General features: G+C 28.7%; 1 protein-coding gene across 1 annotated transcript in view; it reads left to right on the plus strand.

The window, feature by feature from the left end:
* Nucleotides 1-14,383: 14,383 nt before the first annotated feature.
* The window catches only part of LOC107442001 (tyrosine-protein kinase transmembrane receptor ROR2), a 233,682-nt gene continuing 227,769 nt past the window's right edge, over nt 14,384-20,296 (plus strand). The window contains exon 1 of the mRNA XM_087159469.1: nt 14,384-15,657. Within this exon, the coding sequence (XP_087015595.1) occupies nt 15,537-15,657 (121 nt within the window). The 5' untranslated portion in view covers nt 14,384-15,536. The remainder of the gene's footprint in view (nt 15,658-20,296) is intronic.

Consider the following 20,296-nt stretch of genomic DNA (forward strand, 5'->3'; position numbering starts at 1 on the left):
CCAGTGAAAGTATCCCATCCGATGACCCTACAGTTCCATAGTGCCTCTAAGTATGAAGAAACATCAACCACGGTAGTGATTCGACACCGAGTGATCCTCAAGTTGTGTATGCTCAAGAGACAAAAAAGAATGTGCGCGAATCTTATTCATGAATTGCTACGATTTAAGTGCGCGAAAGAAGAAAAAAAAAGATATGTTTTGTGTCTCTCGTCAAAGAAAAATAGATGAAGGTCAAAGGAGAAAAGTGTGGCAAATGGAAAGGATTTTCTGTAGATATATATATTTTTTTCTCGCATTTTTGTTTCTTTCTCAATGTTATGTTTAAATATTTTAGTAATATTGAATATGAGTAGTAATCTAAATATTTTATTTTGAATATCTCAATAGTATATTATTATGATTAGATTGAATTTCTTGTGTTCAAATATATATTTTTTTATATATAATATTGATATAATATTGTTCTTTAGTGCATTTAAAATGTTTTTTTTGGAAAAAAAAAGTATGGTTCAAATGTCAATTAAACTAGTGACGGCAAACTAAATTAAATTTTTTTTAAACTTTTGTTTCCAAATGATTTTTCTAGATCTAACCTCATAAAAAGTAAAACTTTTCAAAACTTTCTTTTGAACTTAACAATGAAGAATTTTTAAATAAACTGAAAGAAAGTGTAATACTTTTACTTTTTCGGACTTGGTCAAAACTAAAAATTCCTATTTTAAAAAATGTGAAACCCAAACAAAAGGACAGTTTACACTTAACAAAATTTGTGAGACTCCCTTATTACGATAGGCCAAATTTTTAACTCAGCAAAGTTTTATACTTGATATTGATTTACCATATGCTTTAGTAGGGTTGTAGACTTGCAGGGATTTTTGTTTGTTTATTGACTGTGTCGGGCCAGTTGTTATTCTATTTGGTAAGAGACTGATCATCTCTGCTAATTCTAAAAGTGACAACTTATCTTTGCACATTAAACTGCAGAATTCTCAAAATGTTAAGGTTAAAAATGGTGAAAAAAATGTTTTAAAAAAAAGTAAACATTGAAAAAAGAAAAGAATGATGTTTCAAAAAAGTAAGCATCGAAAAAATGAATGTTAAGGATGTTTCAGTAAAAGTAAACATCAAAAAATAGAAAGAAAGAATGTCCAAAAAGTTCAAATGATTCGAAGATAGATCTAGGTAATGGATGCGTTCATTATCAGGTTAATATCGACGAAAAAATATGTAAAGGGTAACAAAAACAAAAATAAAAGGAAAAATAGGAAAAAGAAAGAATGACCAAGAAACTGATTACAAAAACAAAATAACTAAAAAGAAATTTAAGTAAACAAAATTTTGAAAAAATACAAGTATCAAAGCTTAGGGAGTATTTTTAACCACACAGAATCTTAAATTCTGAATAAATGACACTTGTTGTCCAGTTCGTTTCCATAAAAATTTTGTATATTTTTGTGTGAAAAAAGTTTTTGAAAATTTTAGTAGATTAGTTTTGTGAATATGTTTAATTTTTCTTTCTGTTTAGTTACTAAATAGATAAATTGCATAATCATGTTTTTCATATTTTCGTCATTGTAAATAATATTTTTCTTCTCATAATTGAAAAGATGTTGTTTGTAGTAAGGAAAAAGAAACACTCGTACCAACCTAAAAATTTTAAATTTAAAGTATTCTAAATTTTTTTTGGCTCACCAAAAATTTTTTTTGGGGGGGATGTAATACAAGAATTAAATACTTTTGTATTAATAAAAGAACTAAAACTCTTTCGTTTTCATAAAATGCCTTTGCTAAAGAATAAGCGTAGAGAGATTCTATTTTGGGAATTCAAGGCTGAAAACATACCATTGAAATATAAATAGATTTATATTTCAAGGGAAGAGTTATTTTTAGAATCGTTCTCTTTTTCAATACCATATAAGGAAGCAGAAATGATTTTCCTTAATGCGTAAGGTTACAAGGAATGTACGAATGTGCCTTTTTACTTCAAATCTATGTTGGTATAAAACGTAAGAGCGCATAGTTTTGCGTGTCCTTTTCATCATGATGTGATCCCGATAAGCTGTTCCGGGATTGTCCGGAGTCTTGTCCACTCCCCCTCCCGTGGGGAGCGTGGACGTCAACTGTTAGCAATACCAGCCAACATTTAATAAACCTGTTTAGAACGTATGATGGCTTAAGACTGCAATTATTTCAAGCTAAATACAACACTGATAACAGGGTTGGAGCCCTGTTATTACATATATATATATATATATATATATATATATATATATATATATATATATATATATATAGATAGATAGATAGATAGATAGATAGATTTTTTTTTTATCTTATGCACAATATCATAAAATATCGTACAAAGACATTCTGTCATGTATGATAAAATTTCCGGGATGATCCCCATGATTCTTTTGAAGCATCGCGTGAGGAAACTCTGGAAGTTTTTCATATATTTATTACAGAAAATATAAATTTATATTAATGAAATTTTCGTGCAAAAAAAGCAGAATGAATATTTGAAATTGGTATTTTCTTGAAACAGATATAGTTACGTTCTGTAATAAATAAGCAATTCACAGCATCTTCTGACAAACCACGTGGCAAGACATTTCATTCCATTAGACTTTTACACATACTCTAATATAATCAACGCATACCACGTGTGACGAGAGGGTCATACAAGTCACTCAACCCAGACTGTTTCAATTCGTCGACCGCATGTGCCGCTTAAACGCGTGTTGATTGAAAAGACAATTTCGTGGCCATCAAAGCAATGGCACGCGGTAGCATACCTCAGGGTAGACTCTCCCCGGGCAAAAGGGGTTGACAGGGGAAAACTGTGTCTCGTAATTACAGTCGCTAGCTGGGGGGTATCTGAATGCCGTGCCAATCAATCCGTTGTTAGGCAGGCTTCTAATGAGGTAGACTTCGTTCTGTCTCTCAAGTAATGTCTATGAAATTAGCACCGTTACCAAAAGAGTTTCATGATTGTAACAGAAGATTCATTAGGGGATGTGCTTCAAGATGATGTTTCCGTATTACGTTCTCTTAAGGAATGTTATTCTATTCTAATTTTCCAAATTAAAGATTTTAAATTTCGACGACTTTTTTTTTGGATGATCTGTAAGGAGTAAGAGCTAACAGAGATCTCGAGGAGATTGTAACTATGTCTCAGTTTGTTAATTTTAGAGCAATACTATAATCAAATAAATATTAAATACAAATTTGCGCTTTCGACTATTGCAGGTTTATCTTCAATAACTGATAGCCAACAATTATTGTGTTTAATGTTATTTTTAACTTTACCACTCATTAATTTCGATACTCTCATGGTAGTTTCAGTTTCCAAAAGTAATTAAATTTTGTTTGAATGCACTATCGTAATTGATAAAAGGAACATATTTCTTTACACAATTGAACACATGAAGATCAAGGTGAAAAACAGGTTTATGGCCATTTTTCTAAAAAAAGATGATCAGATCACCATCTTATACATTTTGAAGATTTCTTAATTTTGACAAATCAAAAGCACGAAGAATCAGCTCTTCCTCAGAGTTATTCTGCAGTGAAGGTGAGCCGTTCACTGTAAACTCTCTAGAAAAATGGGAAGAAATGGTTCTTGTCCACGCGTAGACAAGAACAAGTATAAGTACAGTGAGAAAAAAGAAGCCGGGAATACTCATGAGGAAATATTGATTGTGGTTGTTGTTCACTTACGTCGCACTAGAGCTGCACAATGGGCTATTGGCGACGGTCTGGGAAACATCCCTGAAGATGATCCGAAGACATGCCATCACAATTTTGATCCTCTGCAGTGGGGATGGCACCCCCGCTTCGGTAGCCCAACGACCTGCACGGGAAGTCGAGCACTTTACGGTAGAACAATTTAACGAGGACCAATACTGCACACCCTCGGTCCCTACGCAGACTGATCCAAGTGGTCACCCACCCGCCCACTGACCGTAACCAGTGATGCTTGATTATGAAATATTGATTGAAAAGGAATTTTTAGGAAAAATAAGGTTCTTGTAAAATCCGATTTTTCACATTTGTTTTTTCTAAACATCCAAAATTGTAAATTTTGTTTTGAAATTTTTAGAGTATGAAAATAAATGTTTGGTGACATTCGAGTATATATTTATTTCTACGATTTCAATTATGCTTGCTCCTGAAAATTTTCAAACATTTAAATTCGTTTTTTTTTTCAAAATCAGCTTTCATTGGCAATAACTTTGTCTTAAATCTTCCTTTATTTGAAGTAATTCCGTTTACAATCGATTACCAACACACTTGAGGCATTTTATTGGTTAATTTGTTCAAAATTTCAGATTCAAAGTAATTCCGAAAGTGTATTAAATCACCCTCTCACAGATCATTTAGGCTTATAATGTTTCTAGATATAATGTCTTGCGAAAACAGCCTTAAGGGTTCTACTGAATGAGGCAATCTTTCTTATCCGTAATTTAAACCTCGAGTCAAACTAGACCTCATAACTCTTTAGGTATAATCTCGTTTACTTTTCAACGTAAACAAACTAATACAAACAAAACTAAAATGGAAAAAAAAAATTTTTTAAAAATGGAAAACTATGTTTTTTTAAGAGGATTTTATGATTCTAACACCTCTAAAAAATGGAGCCCATTATTTCCGAAATATTCTATCTTCCTTCACGTCTTTTGTTTTTAATTGTAGCAGAAAGAAGTTATTTTATTCTTTTCAGTTAACTTGAAAAACTTAGCTTTCAACTTCTTTTTTATTTTTTTTCCCTTTTGTATGATTTGTTTTTCAAAGCAAATATTTATTTTTCCTACACGTACTAAAAAAAAAAATTTGTTTTCACTTATATTTTTATGAAACATCCTTATTTATGATGTTAAAATTAAAAAATTCAATTGGGCGAAACAAGCAGGTAAATTATGTTCAAATTCCAGAAATTGAACCCGTAAAAGCTGCTTAAACTTTCATAAATAAATCTCTCAAAAGAAATAGAAGTTTATTTTAGGCATAATTTTAAGAATGTATATTTTTGTTATCTCCTTCTTACTTATCACCAGATCTACAGTCCTTGGAGGGATTTGGCTCTTTCTACTACAGAGTTCCATAACACTCTCTAACCAACTCTTTTTCTTCAGTTTTTTATTTTCACAACAACTTTCCAGCCTGATCCAGATATCGACGACCTATTTTGTTTGGTCCACCTCTTTTTTTTGTTTGTTTTGTCCTATACATTGTATTCTTTTTGCTTTTATGAATCTTACATCTATCCTCTCAATTAAATGTTCAATACCATATTACTTAAATGTTCATGTTTGTTATTAGAAAGTGAAAAAGGTACAACTTTTAATGAAAAGGTGACAAAAAAATTGCAAGATATTAGTGTCAAAATACATGTTTTAGCTGTACATAGTAGTGTAGAGTAGTAATTCTATTTTAGCAAAGTTGCTCTGTATGTACCTTATTTATATTTAATAGATAAAGTAAACAAGGTGTGAAGAGTATTCTTTACTTTGTGATCAACCCCTGATTCGAAAATAACTGCCTGATTGAGAATAAAGTCTCCATTTTTGTTCCATCCTTAGTTGTCGTTCAGCATCCGGAGCATCATGATTGACACTAAGGGATGATTCATTGTCGCAGCGCGCACTCCGCATACTGCCAGCACTAACTCGCCTATCGGCAGCACCCACCCTGTCAAAGACACGTGACTCACATTTAGTGCGACCGATTTTTGTACTCCTCTACAAGAAAATATGGTACCAAAATATAATGTTTGCATGCGTCAGGAATTAGTGATCGAAATCTTTACTCTCAGATGATAAAATGATGTGGAAAATATGAAGGAAAAAAAATTTAGATTTGGGTGCCGTATGTAATAGATTTGTCAAAGCAATGTTTAAGCAACATTAAAAAGAATTTAATTTGAATAAAATTGTACTTAATTTTGATCTTTTTTCATTACAACTCTTAAAACATTTTGAAATGGATTAATTATTTCAGAAAACTATTTACTTTCTATAAAAAAAAGAAGAGTTTACCCATTTTTCTTAATTAAAAAAAAAATAAGAGGAGGCCATACTTTCAACTATAAGTTACACATTTTTTATAATTATTAAAACTACATTTATATTACAAACTAAGGTAAACAACGTTTAAGAGCACAAGTTCCTGTTGCACTGATGAAGGTTGCATCACTGATGAAGGTTGCCCTTTGAGCATCCGAAACAGCTGTCTGCATTTATAAATATTTTTGTGCTCTTAAACGTTGTTTACCTTAGTTTGTATTTTAGCACAAAGGTCGCCCACTTGTGTATTTACATTTATATTAGTTTTGAATTTTAGCTCATTGTAGTTTTTAACGGTATTTATAATTTTGAATTACGCTAGATGTTCTGAATAGTCGCCACGTTCAATATGTATATTAGAATCTTTATCAGAAAAGTATACATAATCGGAATCATGAATTAATTTTGTATCGAGGAAAAAACCAAAACATTAATAAGCATGGAAATAGCTAGTGAATCACCATGGAGGAAAGAAAGATAAACTATTGACTGCATAGAAGTGCATTTTGGTCTGTGATGATTCAAAGATTAGGTCAAAAATTCTTGAAGATGATGTATCTTTTATTTCGTTGACCCATGGCAAACAAGGATAGTCATGCGTTAAAATTACAAAATTGCACATTTACAAATACTTTTTACGTTTAAGGATTTTTAATAAACTTCCCTGATATACCAGTAATATATTCTTTAGTAAAATGTCATGAAAGGCGCAACTTGTGAAAGAAACAAAATTCTTATAAAATTACCGTACATTTCTGGTAATATCACAATTCTAGTAACAAAAACCAAATTGTATAGTATTTAAACCATTCATTTGGTAATTTTTCAGTTCATATGGTGACGATTTACCGGAAATTTTGATTTTCAAAATTATAATTCTTGTTACCACATATTCAGAAAAAATAGAAAACTGAAAAGTAAATTTTCCCGAAAAAATGATTTTTATGTCATGATTTAAGTAAAGTAAATTTAACCGAATATATGGCTTTTATGCCGTTCTCTGGGGTATCGTGATACCCAATTTTACCACATTTTCCATATTTTATTACATATTATAAAACGATATTTCATTTTTAATTTTAACAAAATCAACAAAAGCTTTTTGGTAAAAATTACCGAAATTTTGGTTGTTCCCATAGAGACAGAAACACGGTAAGTTTTATCAAATTTCGGTACGATAAAAAGTACCCGCTCTTTGGGTGCAAGTACTTTTTACCGGTAAATATAATGGAACAAACAATCTGATATATCTCAATTTTTACTGTATTATTTAATATAAAATCACTGTAATTGAATAAATATTGTTGCAAAAATTGCGGTATAAAATTCTACGGTAAAATGGATTTTACAGATGATACACCTGAGATACAGATAATACACAAATCTTCCAATTTCCTTGAATGCAAACCAGTAGAGCTTTAATAATACAACAATAAATTTATTTAAGATCATTAGGAGAGTTTATGAATAATCATTATATTTAAATATTATATATTTAAATATTATATTTATATATTGAATTATTATATTTTAAGATAATTTTCTTTTTCTAACTTGTGAAATATATCTCAAGAGAAAATTTTCCCAACTAAATTAAATTATTTTTGTGAAAGGTTAAAACGTAAAATTTCAACGCATTCCGATGAAATTTAATGAGGACTTAGAAATTATTATTTAATCTAGTCTTTAATGGCCCATGCCATGGATGAAGAAGACGGGGAAGACTGAGGATGAGGTGGATGGAGGAGGTTGAGAAAGACTTTTAGTCCTTAAAAATCTGAAATTGGAAAGAGAAAACACGAGACAAGCGGATCTGGAGTAGAATTGTTAGGGAAGTCAAGGTCCAAAAATGACTGTAATAAGCAGAAAGTAAGTAAGTAATTATTAAATTAATTTACTTCTTATACTCATTTCTAAATTGAAGCAATTTTTCTTTTTCAACTTGTGTTTAACTAAGTTTTATATTGCTATTTAATTTTGCCAAATTCATTGAAAAGATTCTCTGGTAAAATTACCGTACTGAATGGTACTAACATTACTTGTTTAAAAACCAATTATTGTAGTTAATAAAAGGAAATTTTGCATTTAAACTATTCATTTGGTAATTTTTTCGTTCATATGGCAACAGTTCAGAAACAATTCTGGTTATTATACTTATAGTTTCTATTACCACAGATTTAGTAAGATATACAAAACTGAAAAGTAAATTTAACCGATTAATTGGTTTTTATGCCATGATCTGAGGTAGCATGATAAAATTACCAAATTTTACACCAGTTACCAAATTTTATCATAAAACCATATTTTATTGTTATTTTACCAAAATCATTACCAAAGGGCTTTGGAAAAAATACCAGTTGTTTGTTATTCCAATAGAGCCAGAAACTCGGTAAACTGTAAAAATATTCTGGTAATTTTGACCTTTTTTTTTCTATAATTAGCGTATCAATTTAATTATCTATAATTAGCGTATCTACTTAAAAATTTTCTACTTCTATAAACATATTTATAAAAAAATAATCTAAAGAATTTTCATTTAAATGCCCAAATTTTGAAAACAGTTAATAATGATTTAGAAATAATTAGTTTTAACGTAAAATTTATTCAATTCAATGAATTTATAAAACTAAATCATTTTTAAGACTTGTGATTAACTAAATTTTACTTGGTGATTTAATTTATAAAATGCTGCATAGTGATTTTCTACTACTATGCACATATTTATACATAAAATTTACATATATTGAATAAAATTGCTATGGAATAGAAAAATGGGGAGGGATAGGACTGGACGAAAGATTATTGTTTTCAGGAATTCGAAATCATTCTTTCAATCCAGCTTACCGTACCTCATTTGCATTATTAAATTTAGATCTTCGTCGTCTATACATGTTTCCATATAGAACATTAAAGAAGGGGGGACATGGTTGATCCAAGGGTTCAAGCTTACCCCGGGGGCGTTACTCTAGATGAAAATGTTCATCCTCAGAAATTGGAAGAGAATGGGGAATCCCTTGGAGTTCTTGTAGGTGATTAGTTTTATTTAATTAAATGTTTTACTTTTTTATTATCTATTATACTGCTTCTGAAGGGGTTGCAAAAGGGTGCCTAGGCTATATTTCGAAGTCATTTGCTTTTGAATTACCCATTGTCGTTTCCTTGAAATCGAATTTTGTTGGGATGGACTACTTTGCATGAAGTCTAAAGTATATTTTCATAATGTTATCGCTTTTCGTAAAGTGTAATATAATTTCTAAACGAAGAAAAAAAATGATAGAAGGAGCAAGAAAAAATTAAATAAATTTTTCTTTAGATTCGTCATGAATAATTTTATATATTTTTAAATACCCATTCCAGCCTAACTAAAAAATATTTTAAAAGTATCCTAATGAAGTGTAGGCTGTATTATTATCTTATTTGATGAAAAACATCCAAGCTCATAAGGATCAAAACATTTTGTTTATAAAGAAAGCTTACGGCACAGTGTACAAAAAACGGACTATATTTAATAATTTTTGTTTCAATGATCGGATTTTTTAAAAAAAGTCGTGTTTTTAAAATTCGATTTCTCAGAAAATATTAGACTGATTTCGTTCAAGTTTTGCACTTTTTCACGTAAAAATACATTCTTTAAAATGATGTAAAAGAATTACATATGCCTTTCAATTTGAAATTTATTAAAATAATAAAAAATAATTAATAATTATTAAAAATTGTTTTTGAGCGGAATTATCTTCATAATAAGAGAATTTTGCAACTGTGTGCAAAAACTTTCCAATTCGCTGAAAAAGTTCTTGAGATATAACACAATAACCAAAAAGAAAAAAATAACGTGAAGGAATCATAACTTCAAACCGTTCTCCCTACCAAACTATTGGAACTATATTTCCAGATTGCGGGTACCCCGTACATTTCGGGGATTAGAAACACAAATTCTAGCATTTTTATTTTTTCAAAAATGGGAACAACATTAATTTGCAAATCATACCAAATTAAAACATTTGAAGCTTTGAAAAGTAAAGTTAAAACTTAATTTAATTCATCGTTATTTTGTTTCAATGATTGTTGGCTTAATTAATTTTTTTCTCCGTGGGTTGCTTCATTAAATCAAAATCATTTCCTTTCCAATTAAACATAAAAAAAATATAAGAAATACATTTGCTCAAAAGGAATTCATAAAGTATTTTATGTTTAATTAGAAATTATTATTTTATTTTTCATAAAAATAATGTGTTATTCATTTAGGTCACAACTTTGATAACCTAATTGCAACTTTAAAATTATTATTCAAAATAAATTTTTTTTATGAAGGCTTGCAAATTATTTTCTTTGATACGCTAGTCTAAAATCAGCTTTGATTTAAGCTGTTATTTCCGAATATTATGAATATGATAGAAATAAACAAACGTGAAATTTCTCTAGTAATGTTTCTTATCCCTAAGCATAACGAACAACGCATTTTCGAGTAAATAAAAACATTTCTAACTAAATAGAAGTTTTTGTTACTAAAAATGAAAGTATTTGTATTTCTTTCCATTCAAGTATTTATGCGTGTTTTTTCGTTTACTTTTGCACTTTTAATGATATGACTTTTATTACCGTTTTAATTCCGCAATGTGTTTCAATAAATATTTATTCAATTCAATATTTATTTATGTTCTATTTATTACTCAAAATATTATATGTTATCAGTTTTGTGGCATACAATGACAATTATTATAAGATCCGAGTTGAGAGAGTCATGACACATTTTTTTAAATGGAAGCCTAAAAAAAGCAACCAAATTTATTGCTTTAAAAATTGTTGTTTTAATAATAATAAACTAGAAATAAAAATTCATTTTAAACTAAATTATTTAATGTAAAAAAGGATGCAAAATATTTAAGTCAATTAAAGCTATGTATTTTATTTATTCAATTTTATAATATCTAATTTTTAATAAAAACATGATACTTCAGGGTGGCTACTAAATAATGTAACACTAAAAAAAATAGGATTTAATTTTAATCGTTTGGCAAAACAATTTTTTTCTCACTATTCCTGTGATTGGCGCTTTCTATAAGTGCAGACGATGTTTCCTCAAAGCAAAACATTTAGAATAAATTTAAAGTTGGAATCGAAAAGGTTGATGGCTAAACAGCTTAACTATCGCGGATTTTCTGTCGGTAGAATCTATAAGCAATAAAAATCTCTTGAATTTAATAGAGCATTTATATATAGAACTATAAATAAACTAGGAGGCTTCGCCCCCTGCTCGCTTGCGCTCACCAACCCCCGGAACTGCTTTCACAGTCCAAATTTTGGCTGTATTTCTTTTCCGCAGGTGGCAACGTTTGCTTTGTTTTGAAAACGCCAAAGCATTCTGCCTTTTAATGATGTGCTTCTGATCTAATATATATAATTCTCTTACGTGGCTCCCAAATTTTGGCTGAAGTACTTTGTACAACTAAATAAGATTCTTTTCACAACAGTTAAATACTTACTCTATTTTCTTCATTCATAGAGAAAACAGTCGGCAAAGAATTCTGTTAGGTTAAAAATATTTCGCTAAAAAAATAACGAATTCTAAAAGAAATAAAAATAAGCAACTTAAAAAATAAAAATGCTGTTGCCAGCCATAGAATTTTTTGAAAGTTAGCTTAGCAACATAAATCAAAATGACATAGAAGCGCAACTAGATCAAAATTATGATACCTGAGCGCTTGACGTAACAAATCCTTCAATTCTAAAAGTGTTGTATCGCCAAATGCCCAAATTAACAATTGTGTTCTTAAAGAAATTCTATAAAAAAGTTTTAAATAAACAACCTACTTCTACAACTGCTTCTTGAAGAACTTGGCTCATTGATTAAAAATATTGTTTTAATTTTACAGTACTAACTTTACTTCTACTTACATTATTGCTATGACCCTCTTTCATTACATTTTACAACTTCATGCTAAATTTGAGGACTTTAAGTTGTTTTGTGGTTGAATACTGACATTTAGAAATGTGTACATAAAAAAATAATATTTAGAGGTTAAGAGTTGCCTCAGAAAAATTTGAATTGTTGACATTGAACTTAGCAATGGAAACAATCGTTTTTGTGAAAATTGAATTGTATTGTTGACATCAAAACTAAAAATATTGCGTTTGAACTTAACAATACTACCTTAATTTATACTTTAGAATTGCCTCGGAGAAATTTGAATTGTTAGCAATCACTTAAACAAAAAGTTTTATTTTAACTGACAAATACTATATTATAATTTTAACTTTTTCTATGACTATACTCATTTTCTTACTTTTTTCTTTGTTTTTTATACATTTTATTTTTTTGTGATAAAATAAAAAACTTATAGTTGTTCTGCTTCTGAACACTGATGAAAACACAAAATGATGGGCTTCATCAACAATCAAAAATATATACATTTATTTTACAAATTCCATATTATTAAAGTGGCGCCCTTCTGAGAATTAAAAGTACAAAATTATCTTCATCAAAGCCGATGCTTTACATCCGGCTTTCAGTGGCAGACTACTATTTCATATTGTTTTACAACACATGGCTTTAGCCCTCTGGTGGAAAAGACTTTAAAACAGAACTTACAACAGTTACTTTTCTCAACAACTGAAATTTAGAATAGTGTGATTAAGAAAAATATTGATTAATAAATTTTTTTGGTACCTAATTTTTTTGGTAAATAAATTTTTTTGTACAACATATTAACTGTAATGGTAACCAAGTCGAATGCAGCGCCCAACTGTGTTTGAATATTCTAATTCTTCAACCCCTCCTCCAGTCCCCCCCCTTCTCTAGTATTACTCCTCCTCCACATTTCCTCCTCCAGTACCACTGATGATATTTTACATCAGCACTGTGGTCGGTGCAAGCTGGGTGCGGAATTCTTTTGGACCAGCCATCGCTGGAAATGGAACACGGATTACCTTATTGGGAGACTTTATCCCCTCAGCCACCACCGCTCATTAACAATCAATGAAAATTTAAGGAGAATTTTAAGATTCTCCTTAAGAAGAGAATTTTAATTTCTTTTCAAACGTTTAAAAATTTTGAAAAGGACTTTAAACCTATGTATTGAGATTAGAATTTGAAGAACATCCTGCATAAAGATAAAAATTTTCTCAACCGGTTATTTAATTTGTTTATTTCATAGTTTACGCCTCAGTTTTTAGAAATACCCCCCCCCCCCCAAAAAAAAAATTCACGAAAAACTAATAAACTGTAGAATTTTCTTTACTGTAGAAAACTAATGAACTGTAGAATTAATTTTAATATCTATCTGTATTTTTTTATTTTATAATTTTCATTTTCAATTTTAAAGTTTAACGTTTGAATTTTTTCTCTGCTTTCTGCACCCATTTAACTAAATAACTGTCTTTTCTCATTCTCGACAATTTCTTTTTAATTAGCTTCTTTCATTCTCTTTATACACTCCATGAAATATTATTACTATAAACGCTTTAAAATTATTCAGCTTATTCAAACACAAAAAACTGTGTTAAAACATTTATTAAGATTATTTTTGAAGTAGTACTTTACTTTGAATGCCAATGTGTCCAAAAAATAGCTCCGAATCAAATATAGTCGAAATTGAAAATCCCCATGTCTTCATTGTTGAGTATAGTGAAATGCTCAAAAGGCTCAATAATAAATTTGACAATATTTAACATATTTTTGCTCAATTTTGCGTAACCCTTTTTTTGCCGTGTTTGCTCAAAATACTACCCGCTTACATCTTTTGAGTAATTAAACTAAAAGTTATGCTGAATAACGTTTTCTTATTCGATTATTTACATATATTTTTACTTGATGACAAATTCCACAATCTCTTTCAAATATGACCTAAAAAATATTTTAATTATTCAAATTTAACAGTGATTATCCATAATTGTATAGGCAGAAAACAATATGTTATTTTTATTAATTTCCATTCGAACAAATATAGTTGATTTATAATTAACATTTTATATTTCTTCTTAGTTTTAAAAAGCAGCCGGAAGCTCATTAATTAAATTCAATTACCCCTATCAACTTTATTAAGAGTCTTCAAACATAAATGTTTAATACAATCTCTAACACCCCAGAAGTAACCTCTTTCAAAACTCACTTGAACTTTAACCCTGTCAAAATAAGAAACGTCTTTCTCTTCTGCAGAGCAAGTGGTGGCTGGATTAACGCTTTTCCTTCGAAGCCACTCTTTCGTAGATATAAGCCCCGCACCACTAAGCCCTCCCGAGATTAAGTGAGCTTAGCCCCCTTGCGCCAGATGGCGCACTTTCCTGTCGATCAGATGGGGCTACGTTCCCCGCCCCTACTTACTATCATCCTAGTTTTCCTCAAAGACGTTCTGTCTCGCTTATTCAGCTCTCCGCTGATGTTGAGACAGAGAAGAGTGTTAGGGTTGGACACTCGCCAAGATGATAGCCAAGGAATGAATCGGATGATACGGCCGTCGCTTTATCACTGTTTTTGGCAGTGGCTCTCGGCAATGGGACACACGTGCTCGCAGACGATAACTTAAATATTTGTGAATTTCTTTGGACATTTTACGATATCGTCTGCTTTTTTTTACTTATTAAAAAATTTTGAATTAATGACGTAACTATTGGTTAGGAACATGAGAAGTAGTTTTCGAAATGGAACGTTCAAAAAAGGAACATTTTTTGTTTTCTATAACTGACACTAACATTCCATGACATTGCGATTCAAGATAAGTTTGAACTTTTTTGTACGACTTATGAAATTTCTGATGAAGGCAACTTTTCTTTAGATAAAAGTGCTTACTTTAGATAAAAGCGGTTTAAAAAGTTTCTTTTTGTAAACTTGAGTTTTTGAAAGAGCAAACTTGCATACAAACCATTGTCATTATACAATTCTTAAATGTTAAATCAGTAAATATCTATAATATTCTAAACGTTTCCATTAAATAATTTTGTTTTGGAAATTAATTAAAGTCATGTACAGAGATTACCGCAAACGATGTGATTAATGAATTTCAAAGAGACAATTTTGAAAATTAAACAAATGTTGCACATTATACATACAATTTAAACTGTCTAATTCGCACAATTTTAAAAATTGTTCATAAGTAATAATGTAATATTACTCTCAACTTTTATAAATAAAGGACAAATATTTATGTATACATAATTAACTGTTGTATGCTCGTTTATGTTTCTTATTGAATATTTAAGTTGGCATTCTCAAGTAAATGTAATCACAAACTCGTTGTTATACAAGTAAAAAAGACCATAGCATCTGATTAGAAAAAAAATGAAGGAATAAAACAGATGGATATGAAGCTATGAGATGATAGTTGCATGTTTGATATTAACTAACAAGGAATTCGATGCTCTTTTTAATGTTTTCTGAAAGAAATTAAACTGCAATATTCGAAAGTTGACTGTCATTCAAGTTTACTAAATTGACTATTTTTCAAGTTTTTGTACTAAACTTCAAATGTGCGAACAATGGCTCAACAATTATTAGTTCTGGTTTCTCTTGTAATCATGTTTGGTCTTTCATTAGAGACTAAAGTTTCCATTCCTGAATCTCTACGAACAAAAACTGACCCACAAGATCTTGATATAGGTAAGAATAAGTTTTTATTCATAATTTATTTTTAAAATATTTATTTTTTGTTTTTGTATTTTTTGAGTGATTAACTAGATAAATTTTTAGAAATCAAAATTGATGAGTCTAAAAACGAGTTTATTTTACGTTAAGTTTAAATAATCAATTTTATTTTCAATCATAAAACTCACAATAGAAATTGCTTTAGTGTTTGAAATAATTGATTAAATAAATTGTTTTGATATTTTCTGCAGAAAGAACTTGAAAAATGAATAAAATACTTATTAAGATAACAATATAAGACTCTGGTGTAATTGAAAAGCTAATTTTAAAATACTATAATTATTTTTTATTTAAATTAATTTTAAAAGATTGTATTTATTTTTGATTTAGACTATTTTTTAGTAGAATTGTTTAAAGAATATTTTACTATTTTTTGTAAATATTTTTACTCTTATTTATTTTAAAAAAAGACGTTGAAATAGCAGGAAAACATTTTTCACGGAAACATAAAGGAAGTTACTAACTCGAATTTCTTAGAATTAAGTAAGTTATACTTGGTTTTTTGTCCAAACACAAAAGAAATCTTGTACTTAAGTTTATGAAAGTTTAAAAAAAAATTTCGAAACAAATAAGACAATTTTAAACGAAGCACATTACATTGATTTGAGGAAGCAATGCTTTTTACTAATATCCATTAACTTCTAAAAATTTTAAAAAATAGAACAGTTTTATGTAAAAATAAAATACTTTTCATTCAAATCATATTTTAGCTGATTTATGATTTGATCAGTGTAAACATTCTTTCGAATATGGTTTTTTACCAAAAATTAATTTAAATAAAATTTATTACAAAATTGTTACTCAGTTAAAAAAAATTTCCAGTTTCATATAATTGAAAGAAATACTTTCATAGTGATGCTTATTCAATACGTCTTACTTTAAACTTAGTTGCAAACTTAAAATTAGAAACGTTTAATGTTTCTCGTCTGTTTAATAAAGGCAACGTGTTTCAATTTAATTTCACTTATTTTATTTTAAAAATTTTATACTATATGATTGAGATTTTTTTTCTATGTTTCCGTGTGGCATATTACACATATGTCACAAACACTTAAAAATAAACAAAACTGAAAAAAAATGGTTATAAAGTTTGGTAAAAAAATTAATGCATCTCCTTGAGACCCGAGCTTTAAATAATGATAGATAATGTGATTTTTACTTAGAAAAATATAGCACAAATGAAAGTAATCTCATAAATGATGGGAAATATTTTTTTGAAAATAATTAAGCATAACACACTGTTTTAGTTATTTTTAATTATTTCGGAAAAATGATGAATTTTAATTTTTAGTATAAATTGCATATTGAAAGAAATTTTAAAAGCGAATTTTGTTTTTTGCATTTCGGTCATAAAATAAATTTATTAGTCTCAGATTATAAGGTTTTTATATGGTATAAATTACTCTCAATTTTTAAATATTTAATAATTTAAATAAAGTATCGATTAAAATCAATCGTTCTATTATTTAGTCATTAATGATTTCGTACATTTTTCTAAAAAAGTCCTATTCATGATCGTCCTTTAAATTTCCAGGGGTATAGATTCAATCCGTTACAACCTAAGATCCTCTTAGATAAAATGGTTAAACATACCATTTTTAAAATTTCCTTTTAAATTAGTTTAAATAATTTTTAAACATGCCCTATAAAATTCTTTACAATATTAAAAAATTTTACATGTTTACAGCGTTTATTGACAATTTATTTGGAAACACCGGCACTTACAATGCAACATTTATCAAATTCATGTCGTTAAGGTCTAGCTTTGTATGAAAACACTTGAGATTTAAATTAAAATAGTTATATTCGATCTAAGTTAGTGCATTCGAATTTCGTTATGGTTGGGGGAACCGCAGCTTTATTTACAAACAACACTGAATATAAGAAAACCCCGCCAAATACCATCACTTCTTCTCGAGTTACTTTAAAAAAATGTTTTTATTTTATCACATATATGTATGGACTAATGGACTTAGATAGTAGATAGATGAATCCTTGCTGGAGGTCCATCAGAATCACTTGAATATACTCAGTTGTATAAATTCTTACTTGACGTAACTTTCTTATCGCCAAGTTCGTTGAAGTAGTCTTAAAATTCCAAGCCACTAATCGTCTCTTAACCTTTTCAAGATTCGTTGCAAGAAGTCTGATAAGCTACTTGTCAAAGAGAACAATAACTGATTGTGTAGTTTCGTGTTTAGGTTCACATACCCATATTACACATATGATAACTAAGAAACCATCAAAACTTTTTTAGTAAGGCATACTTAGTTAATTTATTTATATTTTTTGTTGTCAACTCTATATAAGATACATTTAAAGTTTTCTGATAGTTTTAAGTTATTACTTTATCATCACTTTTGCTACTACACTGTTTATGGAGCGTGTTAAGCCATAATATCATTCAAATTAGCTGCAACCTAAATATGTTGCTAAATTAAACCATTTATTACAGTACTTCTTAAACTCGATTTTGCAACGCCAACATCAACTTGAGCAGTAACATAGTGTCCAAGTTAATACCTTATTAAAGTAAAAGCCAATTTGCATCGTATTGTACTGAGAAAAAAAATTGTGGTGAAATTACCGTACGGTGTGGTAATGACAAGACCTGGCAGAGAAAGCCATAATTCTGATTAATGAATCCAAATTATACGGTATTCATAACATTCTTTTGGTAATGTTTCATTCATATTATTTTACCGGAAATTCTGGTTCTCAAAATTATGGTTTTATTGCCACACATTTAGTAAAAAATACAAAACAGAAAAGAAAATTTAACAGAATAAATGCGATGCTTTAACATACATGATAAAATTGCCAAATTGATCAAATTTTATTATACATTTTAAAATTACATTTTGCTGATAATTTTATCAATATCATTACCAAAGCGCTTTCGAAGATTACCGAGATTTTAACAAACAAGAAACACGGTAAATTTCACCATTTTGACCATCCTTTTTTTAAGTATATAGACCGAGATTTCTCAAGGTTCAACATTGAACAATTTTTTTCTGAGAATGTACATCATTATTAAAAGTTCACTACTACATTATTAAAGATTTATCATCGCTTGATATATTTTTATGTCTTACCATAGCAGTATTAGAAATAAATAATTTTGGCATAAAATTGATTGTTTTTAACTGAAGAATGTAAAAGTAAGATAATAAACATAATATAACTTTATATTTGCAATATTTCTTCAGTAGAGTGATTATAGATGTGATGCTCCTAGCTCGGGTTTGTTAAAATTTCTTTTTAACTATAACGATTTTTAACTCAATTTATGAAAAATATAATTTTCTAGTGTAAATGGTTTCTATTCACTTTCGATTAAATACCACTTTTACGTTCCATTAATTACAACTTGCTTTATTTTTAAGAAGTTTAATCTTATATTTTAGAAAAGAAACTAGTAACAAAATCTATGTCTTCGTCATATTGTCTTACTTACATTTAGTATTACTATAAAAAAATATTTAAAGCCATGCCAGTATCTACAGGAACTTCTTTAAAAATATTTTATCGTTTTTTTAAAAAGTTTAAATTATAGCTTAAATAATTGTTACAAAACATAATCAAATATCTTATTGATAGATTAAAATAAATTACTCATATTTTTTGACACTACGCTGCTTTTTAAATAAGCATTAGGATTTAATGAAATCAGGATACTGTTTGGAAAAACAATTTTTTTTGAAAAACATACTTTGATTCTTTCGTCTATCTTTAATATTTAGGTTGTGTTTACAATTTGTTTCGTCTTTTTATTTACGATTCCTATCATATCTATATATTACGAGTGCTTTTTTTTTTTTTTTTTAAGTTTAATTTAACTTATTTTCCCAATTCCGATCATTTTACAAAAAATTGGTAGTTCTTCCGTCGTTTTCTGATTTCTTCAGTGCTACAAGGATTGCACAGGCGACTAAAATTGTAAGAAGTGATAGAAACTCAATTCCTTTTTACTTATTTAATTATTCAATCGTAACTACCACCATGACTTACATTGCAAATTATTCATATTTAAAACAAAAACTCTCTTTGTAAATTTTTTTAATAGGAAACTGAAAGAAAAAGAACTGGAAAAAGTTGCCAATTTTAATCTCTTTTAGCAGATTTTTGCTATTTATTACTCCCCATTTTTTGTATTTTTAGTCACCTGTGGCATCTTTGGTGTTATGTTGACTTCCATAAGTGAAATTTAAGGGTTTCAAGTTCATCTATAAATAAATACGTGTACCACTTTTTTAAAATAATGGAAACGAAAAAAATATTCCCAGAAAGTGCATTCGTGTTTTTTTTTATGTACATTTAGCTGAAAATGCAGTACTATTTTTTTCCTACATATTTTATGATTCACTATCATTTTTCCCACATAATGCATTTTATATTTGTTGATTAGTTAACAAAAATGTGCAATAATATGTTCAAATTTGCTAATAACATGAGCTCTTAATCAAAACCAGAAAAAATTGATGACTATAAAATAAAATAAAAATAAGAAAAGCATAAAAAATTTCCGAAAATTTTTATTATTTTTTTACAAAGAAAGACTACAGTGTCCTGGTTAACGAATTGTGAAACA

The sequence above is a fragment of the Parasteatoda tepidariorum genome, chromosome 3 (assembly GCF_982258835.1).
Source record: "Parasteatoda tepidariorum strain Cologne lab strain chromosome 3, Ptep-v5.0, whole genome shotgun sequence".
In the NCBI taxonomy this organism is placed as follows: domain Eukaryota; kingdom Metazoa; phylum Arthropoda; class Arachnida; order Araneae; family Theridiidae; genus Parasteatoda; species Parasteatoda tepidariorum.